The 16,614-nt window shown below is 38.3% G+C and overlaps 1 protein-coding gene across 4 annotated transcripts in view; it reads left to right on the plus strand.

Moving 5' to 3' along the window:
* MIPEP (mitochondrial intermediate peptidase) overlaps window positions 1–16,614 on the plus strand; it is a 203,196-nt gene that overhangs the window by 93,404 nt on the left and 93,178 nt on the right. For all 4 annotated transcript variants that reach the window (XM_026493001.4, XM_026493004.4, XM_048215623.2 and 1 more), the window contains exon 15: window positions 16,366–16,440. In XM_026493001.4, the coding sequence (XP_026348786.2) occupies window positions 16,366–16,440 (75 nt within the window). The remainder of the gene's footprint in view (window positions 1–16,365; window positions 16,441–16,614) is intronic.

Raw genomic sequence — 16,614 nt, forward strand, 5'->3', positions numbered from 1 at the left:
GTAGTTAAGAAATGCAATGCTCTTGTGGCCTTAATTGGCAGCAGCATTCCCTGGCTACTTTTAAAGTTGAACAGTTTTTTATGTTTTTATGTTTGTTTTTGTTTTCCTTCAAGTGTCTCTTTGTCTTATGTGCATTTTTCTGTATGGTGGTTTACTTTTTTCTTATTGATTTCTCCCCCTTCTTGGTATGTTAGAACAATAATTTGGTGTTGGGCATATGTCTTCTCTCAGTTTATGGCTTTTCACTTTCTTTATGGTATCTTTTGATGGATTTAATTCCTTCATTTTAACATTGTTGAATTGAGCAATCTTTTCTTTATAGTTAGTACCTTTTAGATCTTATTTGAGAAACATTTGTTTCCTTAAAAGCCATAAATATATTCTTTTGTTTTCTTCTGAAAGTTTTAATGCTTTTTCTTTATTTTTAGGTCTCTATAATCAAGTTGGAAATTCTGCGTTTAGTATAAGGTAGAATCCAGTTCCATCATCCCAGCACCATTTATTCTTTCTTCAGTGATCCATCATGAAACACGTACCTATTATATGCAATAATCTGTTTATGGGATTTTTTTTTATTTCACTGTTTACATTGCCTGCCCTGATACTGATACTATGCTGTCTGATTACGTCAGCTTCTCCAAGCCTTCCCCCATTTGTTCTTCAAAAATTTCTTGTCTATTCTTGGGTTTTTGTGTTCATTCATATATATTTAGAACTAACTTACCTCTATATAAAAAAAAATGAGAAGAGTTTGGTTGGGATTATTAAATCTATGGATAATTTAGAGAGAACTGATAATTTTAAATGTTTTCCTAAGGCTCAACTTTTACTGCACTTAGTCTCAGATGCCCTACTTTTTTGATACTATTATAAATAGTATATTTTTAAAAATTATATTTTCTAATTGTTGCCTAGTGTTTAAAGGAGCTATTTATCCTTTTTTTATATAGATTTTATTTCCAGACACTTTGCTAAAATTTCTTCTTATTTTGGGTAACTTATTGGTAGAATTTGTAACCTTTTTTAACTAGTTACTTCTGCTGCAAAAATGACAATTTTATTTTTCCTGTTTAACTCTTATATCTTTTTACTTCTCTTTCTTGCCTTATTTGACTTACCAGAATCTCCAGGACAGTGTTGGATAGAAGCTGTGATAGGGCATTATTTGCCTTTATCCTGATTTCTAAAGGAAATGTTTTCACTGTTTTACCATAAAGATGTTTGTTGTAGGTTTGGTGGAGATTGCAGGAAAAGGAAATTCCCTCCTATTTCTGGTTACTTTTTTTTTTTTTTAATCACTAGTGGGTATTGCATTTTATCTGGTTTTGTGTGTGTGTGTTTGTGCATCTTTTCAGGTAATTGGGCTGTTCTTTTCCTTTAATCTCTTAATGTAGTGAACGTTGATGTTAAATGTTAAGCCATTTTTGCATTGCAGGATCAGATAGACTTAGTCCTAAATTATTATTACTTTTAGCACAGCTCTGCCGTCAGTTTGCTCATGTTTTTATACAGAGGACTTTTGCATCTGTATTTATGAGAGACTGGCTTGTGATTTTTTTGTCCTCTTGTTCTTCATTTTGTTAGTATCAAGAGTATATACCATTTCGTAAAATGAGTTTCCAAATGCTCCTTTTTTTCCCTTCTGTTCCTTAGGAGTGCTTTTATATAATTGTAATAATCTGTTTCTTGAAACTTTGTCAGAATTCATCTATAAAATCATTCGGGGTCTATTATTTTCTCTGTGGGAAGATTTTTTAAATGACTGATTCCTTAATAGTCCCAGGAGTCTTTGGGCCTTCTTTTCTTCTTAAGTAAGCTTTGCTAAGTTGTAATTTTCTAGAAATTTACATTAATCCAAGTTTTCAAGTTTATTGGCATAAAATTATTTATAGCATTCTTTTATCCTTCAGATCCTGCTAAACGTGTAGTTATATCCTTTTCATTCCTAATATCATCCTCTCATTTTTTCTCCATTAATCTTGGGAGAAATTTGTCTGTCTTTTTAGCATTTTCAAAGAACCAATACACATTTTGTTTATCCTCTTTATTTTGTTTGTTTTAGTTCACTTAGTTTCTGTTTTTATTATTATTCTCTCCTTCCTCCTCCTTTGTTTGTGTCTCTCAATGAAATTAGCTAAACTAATTTCAGTATTACCTAACGCTAATGTATTTGTTTGAATTTTAATGCTATAATTTTAAATTGTGCCGATGCAGTGCTTTAGCTGAATGCCGTGCTTTTAATAGAAAGTATTTCTAGTGTTGCTGATTTCCATTGTAATTTCTCCTCTGACCCATGAGTTGTTAGAAATACAGTTTAAAAGTTTTAAACCTTTGTAGAGGAGTTATTTATCTTTTTCTTATTAATATGTCATTAGTTTACCCAGTATTGATTCTTTGTAGGTTCCTGGTATTTTATGGCTTAGTGTGTTGTCAGTTTTTTGGGAATGTTTTGTTTGTGGTTGAGTACATTGTGTATTTTCTAATCGTTGGATCTCGGGTTGCATACAGTCTGTTGTTAAGTCAGTCTTTTAATTGTGTTGTTTAGATTTTTAAAATTTTTTTTAACTAGCAAAAATTGAGAGACGGAAATCATCTTCCAGGATGATGAATAGATAATTTTTTCATCTTAGTTTTACCTTTTTTTTTTTTTTTTAAATTAGGACTTTATTTATTTAGAGCCATTTTTGGTTCACAGCAACACTGAGGAGATGGAACAGAGATTTCCAGTCTATCCCCTACCCCCACACAGGTGTAGCCTCTCCCATTATCAACATCCCCTAGCAGGGTGGCACATTTGTTACAGTTGATGAACCTTCACTGACATATCATCACCCCAAGTCCATAGTTTACGTTAGGGTTCACTCTTGTACGTCCTGTGAGTACAACAAATGTATAATGGCAGGTATCCATCATTACGGCATCATACCCAGTATTTTCACTGCCTTACACATTTTTCTATCTTTTCTTACTCCATATATTTTGAGAATATTCTTTCAGAGGCATAAATATACAGAGTTGTTTAATTTTCCTGATGAACGATTCCTTTCTTCCTCATGTGTTGTCCTCTTAATCTTTGTAGTGCTTCATCTTAAAGTCTATTTTTTTTCTAATAATTTTGCAACTCTAGTTATGTCGCTAATCATTAAATAGTCATATGAGGGACACCTGGCTGTGTCACTCAGTAGAGCATGTGACTTTTGATCTTGGGTTTGTGAGTTCGAGTCCCATGTTGGGGATAGAGATTACTTAAAGATAAAATCTTTAAAAAAAGAAAAACACAGAGGAGTCTGGATGGCCCAGTCAGTTGAGCATCTGGCCTCGGCTCAGGTAATGATCTCAAGGTCCTGGGATCAAATTCCGCATTGGGTTCCCCGCTCTGTGGGGAGTCTAGTTGTCCTTCTTACCCTCTGCTTGCTCGTGCTCTCTCTCTCAACTGAATAAATAAAATCTTTAAGAAAAAGAAAAATATAGTCATTTGATTTTTGAGAGAACCTACAGTTTTTGTACAATTTTGTCCATTAACCACCACTAAAATGCTTGTTGCTGTAGTTATCTTTCTCACAAAATATTTATCTAACAATAAATAATAGGAATGAACATTTATATTTTATATGTTTATCGTATTTAGTCCTATCTAGCAATGAAGTAAGTGCATGGTTATTTACACTTTATAGAAACTGACTTAGGTTAAGTAATTTGCCCATAGGTCACAAAATAGTAACGTGGGGGTTGGCCTCTTAGTTTCTATTTATGATCTGTTAATAGATCTATTAGTTTCACATCACAAATTCCTAAAAGTTCTGTCAGTTGCTAAAATCAATATTATAACATGTGGGTGTGTTTTCTCTTTCCAGTTTTTACTGTGGTAGGAAATGGTTTATACTTCTTTTACAGTATGTCTCAGAAAATCACAGACCTATTTCCATTGTAAGTATTATTTTTAGAATTAGAATTCTAGTGCTTCCATTTTAGAACTGTTCTGTGCTGCGTCATTATAAGATTTAGTTTGTTGCCTTGGTTTGTGAAAGTCAGCCCAAGGCTAAAATTGCTTAAGATCTATTTCTAAGGAGACAGATAGGCTTGTAATAAATCTTCTCCTGTCACTCTCTCTCAGGAGATATGAACAAGGATTGAAGGTAAAAATTATAGTGCCACTCGAACTAGATTAGTTTTGGCAGGTTTAAGTTGTTTTGAAACTTTTCTTATATTCAGCTTTAATGCTTCTCAATTATGTCTAGACAAGAACATCGAACGGGGTGGGGGACGGAGACGGGTCTGACCCTGGCCCCTCTTCCACACACAGTTGACCTCTGATCAGTCACTGAACTCGTCTGAGACTTTTCTCCTCTTTTATGTAAAATAAAAATACAAAGTTAGAAGTTAAAAATTAATGCCTCCATACTTACCTCAAAGACTCTAGTCCTTCAAATTTAGTAAGCTATGCAAACTGTGAACACGGTATTATTGGAATTTTCTATCACACATTGAAGTGTTTAACTGAACCTGTAAAAGTCAAAATACTTCTCTCTGTTTCTCTGAACCATCAGTGAGTCTGTGATAACATGTAAGCATTTCTAAAGGTTCTTTTTTCCCCTCATTTCATCTTAGTTTGTCAGAAAACACCACTACAAGTCATGGAAGTTAAAGGCAATGTTATTTCCTGTGGATTGGGATCTGAGATTTTGTCTCTTTGGGACTAGGCAGTTTTTTCATTATATTGATTATGTGCCATCTGGATTACGGGATAATAGCAAAACAGACTAGTTCATACAAGCTGAATCCAGTTGTTTTCCCATTACAGACACGCGCAGAGGTTTAGTGCTTGGGGTGGTGTGGGATCAAGCTGCAAAATTGAAGCTGCCGACTTGTAGCCTGGACAGCTTTGATGCTTGGCCTTCTGCCTCTGAAGGCTTTTCTGGCTCTGGATGACCATGTCTCAACAAGTTTATGTCATTAGATCCAACATGTTCCCAAAGGATATCAACGGTAGGGGTTCTTTGCTTCGGAAAGAGTTGAATTTATTACCATAACAAGGATTTGTACCAGAGAATGTCTTAGCTTTTAATATTTATGCAGCTTTTACCATAATAAATTTTCTAAATGGCCATAAATAAAATAAGTTATTTTATCACAGTGACTTGACTCTGGAAGAATTCGATGCCAAAACTTTTAACAAGACATTATTTAAATTAGACTGGTGAGATTGTAAAGTGATAGAAAATGTCTGGCAAATGTATGAGGTTACATGCTTACAAGTTGAGCTCATGGGGAAACATTCAGAGAATTCAAGTAATGCCAAGTTCCCTAAAACATTTGCATTTTTCGATGATATTCTGCAACCTTCCAAAAATGTTGTGCTTTTTTAATATAACAGAAAAGCTGTTATTATTTTAACAGTTTTGTTCCTGTGTTTGGCCAGCCCATGGCGTAGCTTGTGTCTATCCCAAGAATCCAGTAAATACCTTTCTTCCGTTGGGGAGGCAGTGTCCATAGGCTCTGCACAACTAGCAGTGTTTGACTCATATGAAGCTCTCAAGGAAGTGAGTTGTTACCAGGACAATGGTGTAACCTATTGTCTGAGCCAAAAGACTTTTAAGAAGGAAGAGGGGTGCTATTATTAATTATACTGAGCCAGTAGTCCTAACCTGGGACTGTCAGGCCCACCTGCATGTGTGGTCACCCAGCCATGACAGCCCTTAACAAGACAGATGTGTTAGATGCAGGGACTTGAATTTCATCCAGTTAGTTAATCCTTTCCACGAGGTGACTGAGTATTACCACACTGAATCTTTATATGAATTTTCTACAGTGGTATTTTTATCCTCATTTACAATTGAGAAAACACGATACCCAGAGACTTGCCTGCCATCCCAAAGCAAGTGAGTAGCCATAGAAAACCCAAGCTGCCGGACCTCAGACGCAGTCCTCTGTCTTTCTCGTGTTGCTACCTTCCCACAGTTCTACCTGTAAAATCAGGATGATTTAGTTTTGCTCACCTTTGTTGTTAGAGTACTTGTGATGCTTACGTTTTTCTAAGCCAGGACATCTCAAACTCTAATGTGCATGAAATCACCTGGGAATCTGGTTAAAATGTAGATTCTGACTCAGTGGTATGGAGGACCCAAGATTCTATATGTCTAAGAATTTCCCAAATGATGCTGAGGCTGCTGGTCTCTACTTGCTGTGGGCTTCATACAGTTGGGTAATTATTGTCCTTATCATTTGTATTTTAATTATAAGCAGGAAACCAGACTTTACCTTCTTGACAGAAGAAAGGATCAATTTTATGGTCTTTTGTCTTTTTGGCCACAGTTGTGTTCTGGTATAAAAAAAAAAAAAAAAAAAGAAGAATCGACTGCTGGGACCAGGCTCTAGCACAGCCGTGTGCTTTGGGTGCACAGAGAAGGATGGGGCTCCCGGTCCCTTGGGTGTTTTCAAGAGACCTTTCACACCATGATGGCTATGCCTCAGAGTCTGACTGGGGCTCCAGAAACTTAAACTGAAACCACCAGATGCAACCAGAGATGCATAAGATCGGATGAATAAATGAACTAAATACTAGAAACAGGAACTGCTACTCTGCACATAGCAGAACCACGGCATGGGGCAGTGGAGCCTGCCGGACTCTGAGACTGAGGCTGGGGCCCCATAGTTTGCAAAGCTCCCAAAGAGGGAGGGGACCTGAGAGGGTTGCCTCATATTGAATTGTTAAAATCAATTAGGTCACTATGGTTAGTTATTGGCATCTTATGTTCCAGTTCTGGAAACAACAGTTCGACCATTTTCCTATTTACCAGTGGGGTGTAAAAACCACAGTGTCTTTCTATATTTTACAGCTAGGGTGAACTTTGAAATAGAAATACCACCACTCTAATAATACAAGAAGCATAATTAATTGTTAGAGTAACTGCCTTTCAGATACTTTAAGTAATTGGTGTTTTATATTTTCCTCCATTACTCTATCTGTACCTCTTTTGTGGTACTTGGGGCACTTTCCCTTGCATTGTTAGTTTCAACATATGCTCCTTTTCCTGTTCATGGTAGCAGGAGTAGGAAGGATTACCAGGCAGCTTGGTAGGGTCCGTTGCACACAGTGGGATGCTTCACAAAGATGAGCCCAGCGGGTCTTCCTGACAAACCGGACTTGCCTTTATAGCTCCGCGTGCAGAGCCTCTGCTCAGTGCGCAGAAGAGTGAACCAGCATCAAACCAAGGCTACTTCAGACCCAGCAGCCTTCTATAGAGACCAAACAAAAACAAAAACAAAAACAAAAAAACCCCAAAAAGCCCAAAAATCAAAAACCAAGAAACTCAGGCGAGGGCATAAATTATCTGACATATAAAGTTCATTCAGTAAATATGATTTTGAAATAAAGCTGCATTCATGTTCTCAGACCTTGTTCAAAGTAGTCTGCCCTTGGTGAGGGATACAGATTGCTTCAGAAAACCATGTCTGAACCGCTCTACACAAAGACCGTTTGTAAGGTTGCAGATTGCTAAGCTTTGTTAAGGGTGTAACTAGATGTATGATTGTATTTAACTGAGATGGCTCATTGAAAACAATATTGATAACTAGGACATACCTGAAAAAGAACAAAGTGGAAATTTGCCTGTTTTTGCTGTAGAAAAAGAATTTTGCAGGGGAGAAACGTGGGATGTGGGGTTGGGATTGTTTGGCATTTTCAGTGTAGACTCAAGTTGTGTGAGGCTGGCCTGTCTTATGTCTGTGGCTTGGTGGAGAACAGCAGGTGGGTTTAGAGCCGAGAAGTCAGAGGAGCTCCGGGACTCCAGGACGTGCTAATGCAGAGAGGAGACTGGCCTGTGTGTTTCCTAGCCGTCAAGGAGGGCGCGCTAGTGTGTTCTCCTTCATTAGCTTCATCAGCTCGCGTGGGTTAGAAAAGAATGAAGCATGAGAGACTGTGGACTCTGGGAAACAAACTGAGGGCCTCAGAGGGGAGGGGGTGGGGGAATGGGATAGGCTGGTGATGGGTAGTAAGGAGGGCACGTATCGCATGGTGCACTGGGTGTTATACGCAAGTAATGAATCATCGAGCCTTACATCGGAAACCGGGGATGTACTGTATGGTGACTAACATAATATAATAAAAAAACATAAAAATAAAAAAAAAGAAAAGAAAAGACCACTCTGACCAAGGCACGGAACAGGTGGGGCTGAGGAAGCCGCTGGGGCATCCTGGAGACCAGTTTCCAGAAACCCTGGGGAGTCTGCTGGCCTCTGGAGAGGAGAATGCCAAGATGGGATTTAAAGAGCTGAAAAGAAGCTTTCTGAAGAAACTGCGTAAATTTAGGATCAGAAAGAATTGTAAAGATTAGTGAGAATGATACAACTGTATTTGAGCATTTTTAAAGAAGTTTCATTTGTAATAATTTTTCTTGTACTTACAGTTTACATTTAATTTCCTTAGCAAATTATTTCCCAACTAGTGTCTTATATGTTGAATCACGTGATTCCATAAAGATGTATTATTGTGTGGAAGCACGTTTTATGCTCAAATAATTTTGGGAAATACTGTAGAAATTAATTAAGGTTTCTATACTTTAGAAGGTAGGACTGCTCATAACTTTTAATATGCTAACTTGATCTGGGAATCTCTAGGAAAGAAATTTATTTTGGGGAATCTCATGGACAAACCTGACCTGCTTTAATTGCTGTATCTTCTACCACAAGGCAGAGCCTCTCCTCAGGAAACACAGGCATGGGTCAGCCAGTGTCCAATGAAGGCCAAGTAGCTTCAAACCCAGCTGGGTTCCATAGATACAAAATGAAGAATGTAAGAAGAGTCTCTCACTTATTTGATTATTTAACCCATTGTTAATGACACACCTGTAAATCTCTTCAGGAAGTACACAGTACTGTCTGTGGAGCACTTTGAATGAAAAATTTTATTTTTTGTCTATCTGTTTTCTTTTCAGTGAAAAGTTCACTTTATATTTCAGGCAAAATATATGCCACACAGACAGTCATTGTTTTCTGTCTACAACTTTGGGATTGCTTACTTTGGAATTGAGTATATTATGGATTTTAGAAAAGTAAAATGGTTTATATGTTGTATATTTTGAATTTAAAAAACTAGTGGGTTCTGGCGGAGTACCTTGTAGTCAAAGGCATTCATATTTCTGCGTATTTACAAAGTGGGATTACCACTGCAAACTTCACTTTTGTTCAGGCCACATTTTGCCATTTCAGCTCCTGAAAAGTGTCCCCTCCTCCCCCCATTGGTAATTTAAAAATAATGATAGGGTCTCCTAGAAGATAAGTTCCTTGAGAACTGGGATTTTTATCAGTTTTATTCACTGATATATCAACTTTGCCTGTCATATGATGGGTGATGAATCAGTATTTGTTGAGTGGACTGTCTTTTGGCTAGAGCCCACTAACTGATACTCATAGATGCCTGCTTGGCGGTCTTAAAATCAGCTGTCTTAACACATTTGCCGAGACATTGCAGGTTTCTTCATGATAATCTTTCATGATGTCAGATTCCAGACTTAATGGAGAGTAGTTCACCTTTTACAAAGCTTTTCTGCCTTTCTTTTTCCTTTGGAAGCTAAAAGCCTAAGTGGTCTTAACGGATGAAAGTCTGAACCGTTGGGCACGTGGAAAGCTGGAAAGAGCACTGCTCCCGTGTTAACTACAGGAAAAAGACAGATAAAATCCCAACTTTTCTTGGTCATAGGCCCATGAAATTATCTGAATCCAAGGAGCTGTGGACTGGCTCACCTGTGGCAAAGCATGTTGGAAGGCCTGGCTGCCGTGTGGAAGGGCGAAGAAAAATCAGAGACCATTTTAACAAATTGTCAGAGGCCAAGTGTGGGCTGCCCTATCAGTCTGGAATAGCTGTGAGCCCTGACACAGGAGGAGTTTGCATGTACCTGTAGGCTCTTTTCCATCAGCCTTCACCAGGTGCGCATGAGAAATCGTGGGCGCAGGGTGGGAGACCACACGGGGCCCTCCTCAGCATTGCAGGCCTTCAGGAGGTGATTGGCTGCTGCACAGGGACAGCACAAAGCCCTGCCTCCTTTCTCAAAGGTCAGGAAATCTATCAAGTCAGACTCAGGGACTTTAAATAACTAATAGTAGCATAAATTTTAAAGTAACTATGGGATGGGGATTTAAATAACTCTGTTAAAGGCAAAGGTGGACACCATACATGAGCAGGTGAAGCAGAAGACGGAAACTCTGAGAAACACTCAAATGAAAATCAGGAAATAAAGCCATGACATCATAGAAGAAGAGTGAATTCCTTTGAGGGGCTCATCAGTACACTTGACACAGCTGAGGAAAGAATGTGAGCTCAGTGAACTTGAGGGCAGGTCAGTAGAAACTGAAATGCAAAGGGGGAGAAAAAGGTAGGGACAGGGACACAACAGAGCATCCAAGAACTTTGGGGCAAATAGAATTCCACAAAGGAGAAGAGAGAGGTAATAAGGTAGAAGAACTGTTTGAAGGCATGATGGCTGAGAATTTGCCAAAAATCATGAAAATCCAAGATGCTTGGAGAACCCCAAGGAGGGTAAATAACAAAAAGAACACACCTAGATACATCATAGTCAAAGATAAAGAGAAAACCGTGAAGGTAGCCAGAGGGGGAAAAAAAAGACACAGAGGATCAGATAGACATTATAGCAGACTTGTCAGAAACTTTGAAAGTTTGAACTATGAAGATCCATAGCATGAGATACGTTTGATTAAAATGTCATCAGAAAGGGAACATTTTCTGATTAGTACCAGTGTTTTCTAAATAAGAGCTAGACCCTGCAGATGAAGAACTGACTCACTATTTGATAACCAATTCTACCTAAAGTGAGAGAAAAATCTTTTCAGAATGTGAGTTAATGACCAAGTTTCGTGACAGGTATTGAAATGTGGCAGAGAGACTAATAACATGTTACTTGATTTCAGTGTTCTAAAAACCTTAAAATAATCAGCATGATGGAGAAAGGATCCTCTTCTAAAGGTGGACAATTTGAGAAGGCACATGTATTTCATTACATGTATTTGGCTATCGTACAAATGAAGAGGAAATGAAAAGTACATTTCCTTATTAAGAACTTGACTGTTAGGTGCTACATAGAACTGTTGAGCTATAATTCCTATCTCCTAAGGATTTATAAATCTAAAATATACCATATTTCAGAATATTTAGATAAAACAGTAAAATATAAATAAATTTTATCAAAGTCAATGATTGTATTGCAAAGGGCAATCATAATAGTAAATTATACCAGCTACCATTTACTCAGCATCTACTCTGTTAAACCTGACATAGTATGTTTTAAAAATATATTCTGTTGTTCAATTCTCATCTAATTCTGCAAAAAGATAACACATTTTGTCAGTGAGGAAAGCGTGTCTTGGAGCAGTTCAGTACATTGACCGACATTATGCCACCAAACTTCTAAGTGGCACAGTTAGGATTCAGACTTGGAGGGGAAAAAAAAAAAAGGATTCAGACTTGGTTTAGTCTGGCTCCAAAACCTGTTCTCTTTCCTTTACACTCCAGTGAAGCATAATAATGGGAGTTCAGAGTCAGAAGGGTGTTGGTTTAAGTCAGACCATGCTCTCAGTTCTCCTTTAAAGGGTCTAAGAAGAAGATTCCTGGAAGGAATGGTATTTCTGGACTTAGGGAATGATATGAAGTAGCCATTTCAGCAGGAAGAAGTTAAGGATCTTGGAAATGGCCTGAAAGGCCCAAGACAGCTGTCCAACTATGCCATTTCTTATGCCATCATTCTTCACCGTAGTCAATCTGAATTTTATTCTTGACTTATAACATTCTCAGTCTGCAAGTAGGATTCCTCTTAATCCTGAATGAACATGGTGGTGTCCAGATCCCAAGGAGAACTGGGAATTACATGCCAGTTGTCAGGCTAGAACGTTTAGTGATCAGTGGAAGTATTTTCTACCGTGGAAATTATGAAGATTGAAATGGAGTCTGATAGAAAATGCAGTTGATGATATGGTGAAAGTTATTACTTCTGATGCCATGAACTTTGATGAATTTTCAATTTAATGTAATGAAAAATAATTACAATATTGTTTGAGATTCAGGTGTTTTAAATGCATTTTCACTTATATATGGTTGCTCATTACCTGTCAGCTTGGGTGTATTCATTTTCTGTTTCTTCAGTATATCAAATGTGAGAGTCTTCACGTTAGGAGACAATAATGTGAAACGGCTGTGCTACTCAGTAGATATAATCACTTGCGGAATGACAGCAAAAATTGAATTTTTTCAATATTGGTTGTCATGACTGTGGTTGGCAAAGTGATATTTACAGAAGAAAATCTTAACCAGGAAACTTTTTTTTAAATTTGAAATTTAAGATTTAACTTCTAAATATTTTTATTAAAAAATTCTCATATAACTTGAAAATCAATTTGTATGGTATTTAAGTTTTCACCTTATTTTTTGTTCTTTTAAGAAAAAAGGATGTACTTTTTAAGAGAATAATATAAATACATACAGGCATACTTCATTTTACTATGCTTTGCTTTATTGTGCTTTGCAGATATTACATTTTTTACAAATTGAAATTTTGTAGCAACTTTGCATCAAGCAAGTGTGTTGGTGCTATATTTCCAATTCCAACAGTGTTTGTTCACTTTATGTTTCTGTGCCACATTTTGGTAATTCTTGCAATTTTTCAAACTTCCATTATTACTGCATTTGTTACGGTGAGCTGTGGTCAGTGATCACAACTCACTGAAAGCTTAGACGATGGTTAGCATTTTTTAGCATGAAGTATTTTTAAATTAAGGTATCCGCATTGTTTGTTTAGACATAATGCTATTGCACACTGAATAGACTACAGGAGAGTGTAAATATAACTTTATATGCACTGGGAGACCCAACAATTCATCTGACTCTCTTTATTGTCATATTTGCCTTGTGGTGGTGGTCTGCAAACCAAATCTGCAGTGTTTCCAACGTGTGCTTATAACTCTGTTCCAACAGCTGCAGTGCATTTATTAATTTCGATTGACTAAGAGCCAAACTGGATTTTTATTTATTACGTTTTTATTCAAATTCCAGGTCATTAACGTGCAGTGTAATATTAGTGTCAGGTGTACAATATAGTGATTTGGGTCTCCCATCTAACATCCGATGCTCCTCACCAGTGCTCTTCTTAATCCCCCAAACTTGATTTTTTTTAAAACCTCTCTACCTATTTACACCTCACATGATATAAATATATTATTTAATTTGTATTTTGATAAATTAATGACTCTTTGAACTAGTTTACTAGAATTGTACTTACCTTCTCTATGTTTCTGTGTATTTTTGGTAAACATTCCTTGAATTTACTACAGTATGTATAGTAGGCCTTGAATACATAATATTTGGAGGTTTTTTTGTACTTATCCTTTTATTTTGAAATAATTACAGATTCATGGGAAGTTGCAAAAAATAATACAGAGGTCGCATGTCACCTTCACCAGCAATGGTACTCATCTCCCTCAGCGATAACGTTTTATATAACTATAGGATGTGTTTCCTTTTATACATCATTTTTGATGAGCTGTTTTTAGCTGTCCCTGTTCTTACATGCTCCCTTTCTTTATATCTTTTGTTTTATTGTAAACCTGACAAGGAAAGAATTAAGCTTCATTAAATTTGTCCCCTTACTGTTTGCCATTTCTGTGTGGGTTTGAATCTCTAAGGTATTGGCCCCACAATAAGTAAGCTACTTCCGAATGGAAAGGGATTATGTTGGGTTTAGCTCTTAGATCCATTACTTGGCATTTCCATATCACTGTCTTACACAGCAGAAGTGGTAAACCTTTCAAAGACGCCTGACCACTGCTGTGGGCCCTGGGGCTGCTTGTTTCCCCGCTAAGCAGGGGCACCTTCCTACCCCCCTCATCTTCCATGGCTGACTTGACAATCTTCTTCCTCCACCTCTGTTCCTCCATCTGCCTCCTCCTCACTTCTGCCCATACTCCAGGCCAGACTGGGATCCCAGGGTTGTCCCAGGGCTGATGACTCTGTGCTTCTCACTGGTCTACTCTCCACAACTTTCTCTAACCTCCTTACGCCTGGGAATCCAGCTCCTCGCACAGCTTCTGTCTGACCGCCCGTCGGTGGAAGCCCGACACCTGAGCCTCCTCTCGCCTGTGGTCTCTGCCACTTCTCCCCCTGCCTGTTCGGGAGCCTTGTGCTCTCATTGTCTCTTCTCCTGTCTATATCTCCAGTCTGCATCCCTCTAGGGTTCATTGCCATCAGTATTGCTTAAGCTTGCTTGTGCATTTTCCAACCTCAAACAGGACTTCTCCCTCCCCCTCTTTTCCTCCGCAGCTCCTGCCCTTACTCTCTGCACCTGTCTGGCACACGCCTGGAAACAGTGCTAAGTTCTGGGTCTCACCTCCCGCTCAGCTCCGCCCTCTCCCATGGCGCCCCCGCCCCTGGCACTCTGGCAGTTGCTTGGTACTGCTGTGCGTCACTGGTGCACTAACTATAGCCTCCTGGTTTTTTTCCTAACCCACTTCTGCCTTCCTCCTCTCCAGTGTCTACACTGCAGCCAAAAGAATCTTTTAAAAACACAGATCTGACCTTGTGACTTCTTTCCATAAAAGTCCCCAGTGGCTTACCATGAGGCAGAGTCTGAGGGTGGAGACCAGTGTTCCTGCTTGGCCCCTACCTGCCTCTCCAGCCTGCTGGAACCCTGCTTTCCTGCCCATGGCTCCCTCACCACCTGCCAAGGGCCCTCTTCTTTTCTGCCCTTCACAGGGGTTTCTTCTGCCCGGGATGCTTTTCTCCCTGCAGCCCACCCCTGTCTCCTTAATGCCTGTTTGTTGTGCAAATTTCACGTCTATGTTAGTTCCTTGGTTAAGCCTTTCTAAGTCATGGCTCCCATGCCAACCTGCACTGCTTTTCCTTCTTAGCACTCATGATAGTTGTTAACTCTTGTTAAAATTGTGCTTACATGGGTAATGCCAGCCTATGAAGCTTATGGGGCCAGGACCCTGTCTGTTCGCCATTTTCTGTCCCTGATACCTAATACAGTGCTTGTCCACAGTACTTTTCATTGCTAGAAAAGTCAGAAATTGCCATACTTCCACATACTTTTTTAAAAAATGAAAACAAAACTATTAAAGCTTTGTGAGGCATGAAAAATCCAAGTATAACACAAGTCCTATCAGCTGAAGGCATAGTATAAAGTAAGGTTTAAGGAAATTGAACATTCTGATAGAGGATTTTGGCATATATGACTTAACTAAATCTTGACTTTTTAAAATCCTGAGGAAATTTTTGTTTTATACAAGATGGCTGCCCCTGGTGTGAGAAAGCCCCAGGCCTTTCACCTGTGCCAGAATCTATACAATACAGCCTCCTTCAGCCCATGTCTTAACTCCTTAAAATTCCTTTTTTGCCTGGTATGCCAAACAGGAAGAAGAGAATAGGCTTTGTTGTCTGAGCCTTCGTCAGTATTACTATAGTCTTCCACTTAAGCTGTTCTTAAATGATCATTGTAGTGTTCATTTGTTCCTTCTGGAAATATTTATGGAGTGCCTGCTGTGGGCTGGACACTCTGAGGAGATACACACATGTAAATATGGCAGTGCCCAGTCCCTCTTCCAGCAGACAGCTCATGGTAGTCATTCATTGGAGGTTAATTTACACAACGGTAGTGCTAGGAGCCTGCCCCAGGTGTCTTCTATAATGGGTTTCTCTGTAAAGGGGCTTTTAGCTTCATTTAGATTGCACATAGAGCTGTGTAAAGTGGTAGCTATCTTCAATAAACATCAATATAAATGATTTTAAAGTAGAGTAAGTTGACTAAAGTGCTTCCTTGACTATGTTATTAGTGTTATTTCTAAGCGAATATGTGATGTTATGTGATTAGGCCTAATTAGTCTCAGGGAGGAAGCCTTAAATCAGATAGGGTCATTATACAGAGTTTCCAAGCGCTGCAGCTCTTTCAGGTTGGAAAATAAAAGAATGTGCAATTCATTATCATGGTTATTTGTTAGGTTATCAGTTCAGCTTTAATATGGATTATCATCTATTTCTCAACACTCGACTCCCTTATTCCTATCATCCGTTATTAGATGCACTTAAAAGTCGACAGAGCACTTGAACAGGCTTTCACTGCTAACAAAGAAACAGAAAAAGCAATCACTTTTACTAAGGTTTTAAACAGATTTTTAAAGATCAATGCCGCTATCTTAGTTCCCTACAGTGCTGTATTTTTCATGTACTAAGGCTAATCAGGCAATCGCCGTGATTAAATTCTGTTATTTTTTCGTTTGTTGTCGCTTTTAACTTTCCTACCTCATAAGGACACAGTGCAATGACTTATTAGACAACTTACTCGCATGTATGTTCTTTTGTTTTTCAAGTCGCTGCCCAAAAATATGGTGTCTCGGCTTTGTGAATCGAAAAAGGTGTGTGCTGCCGCTGATATGCAACTCCAGGTATGTATGTACCTTTGTTCCAAAGTTTTTCAGAGTACTTATTCAAAATAAATATATAACTTTAAATTCTTGCCAATGCTGCACATTTATTACAATAATTATGCTTCTAAGACATCTTTCATCTGAGTTCAAAGAACTTGACCCAAACCGACTCGTTCAGTCCTCACGCTATCC

This window comes from Ursus arctos, unplaced genomic scaffold, assembly GCF_023065955.2.
Source record: "Ursus arctos isolate Adak ecotype North America unplaced genomic scaffold, UrsArc2.0 scaffold_10, whole genome shotgun sequence".
Lineage (NCBI taxonomy): Eukaryota > Metazoa > Chordata > Mammalia > Carnivora > Ursidae > Ursus > Ursus arctos.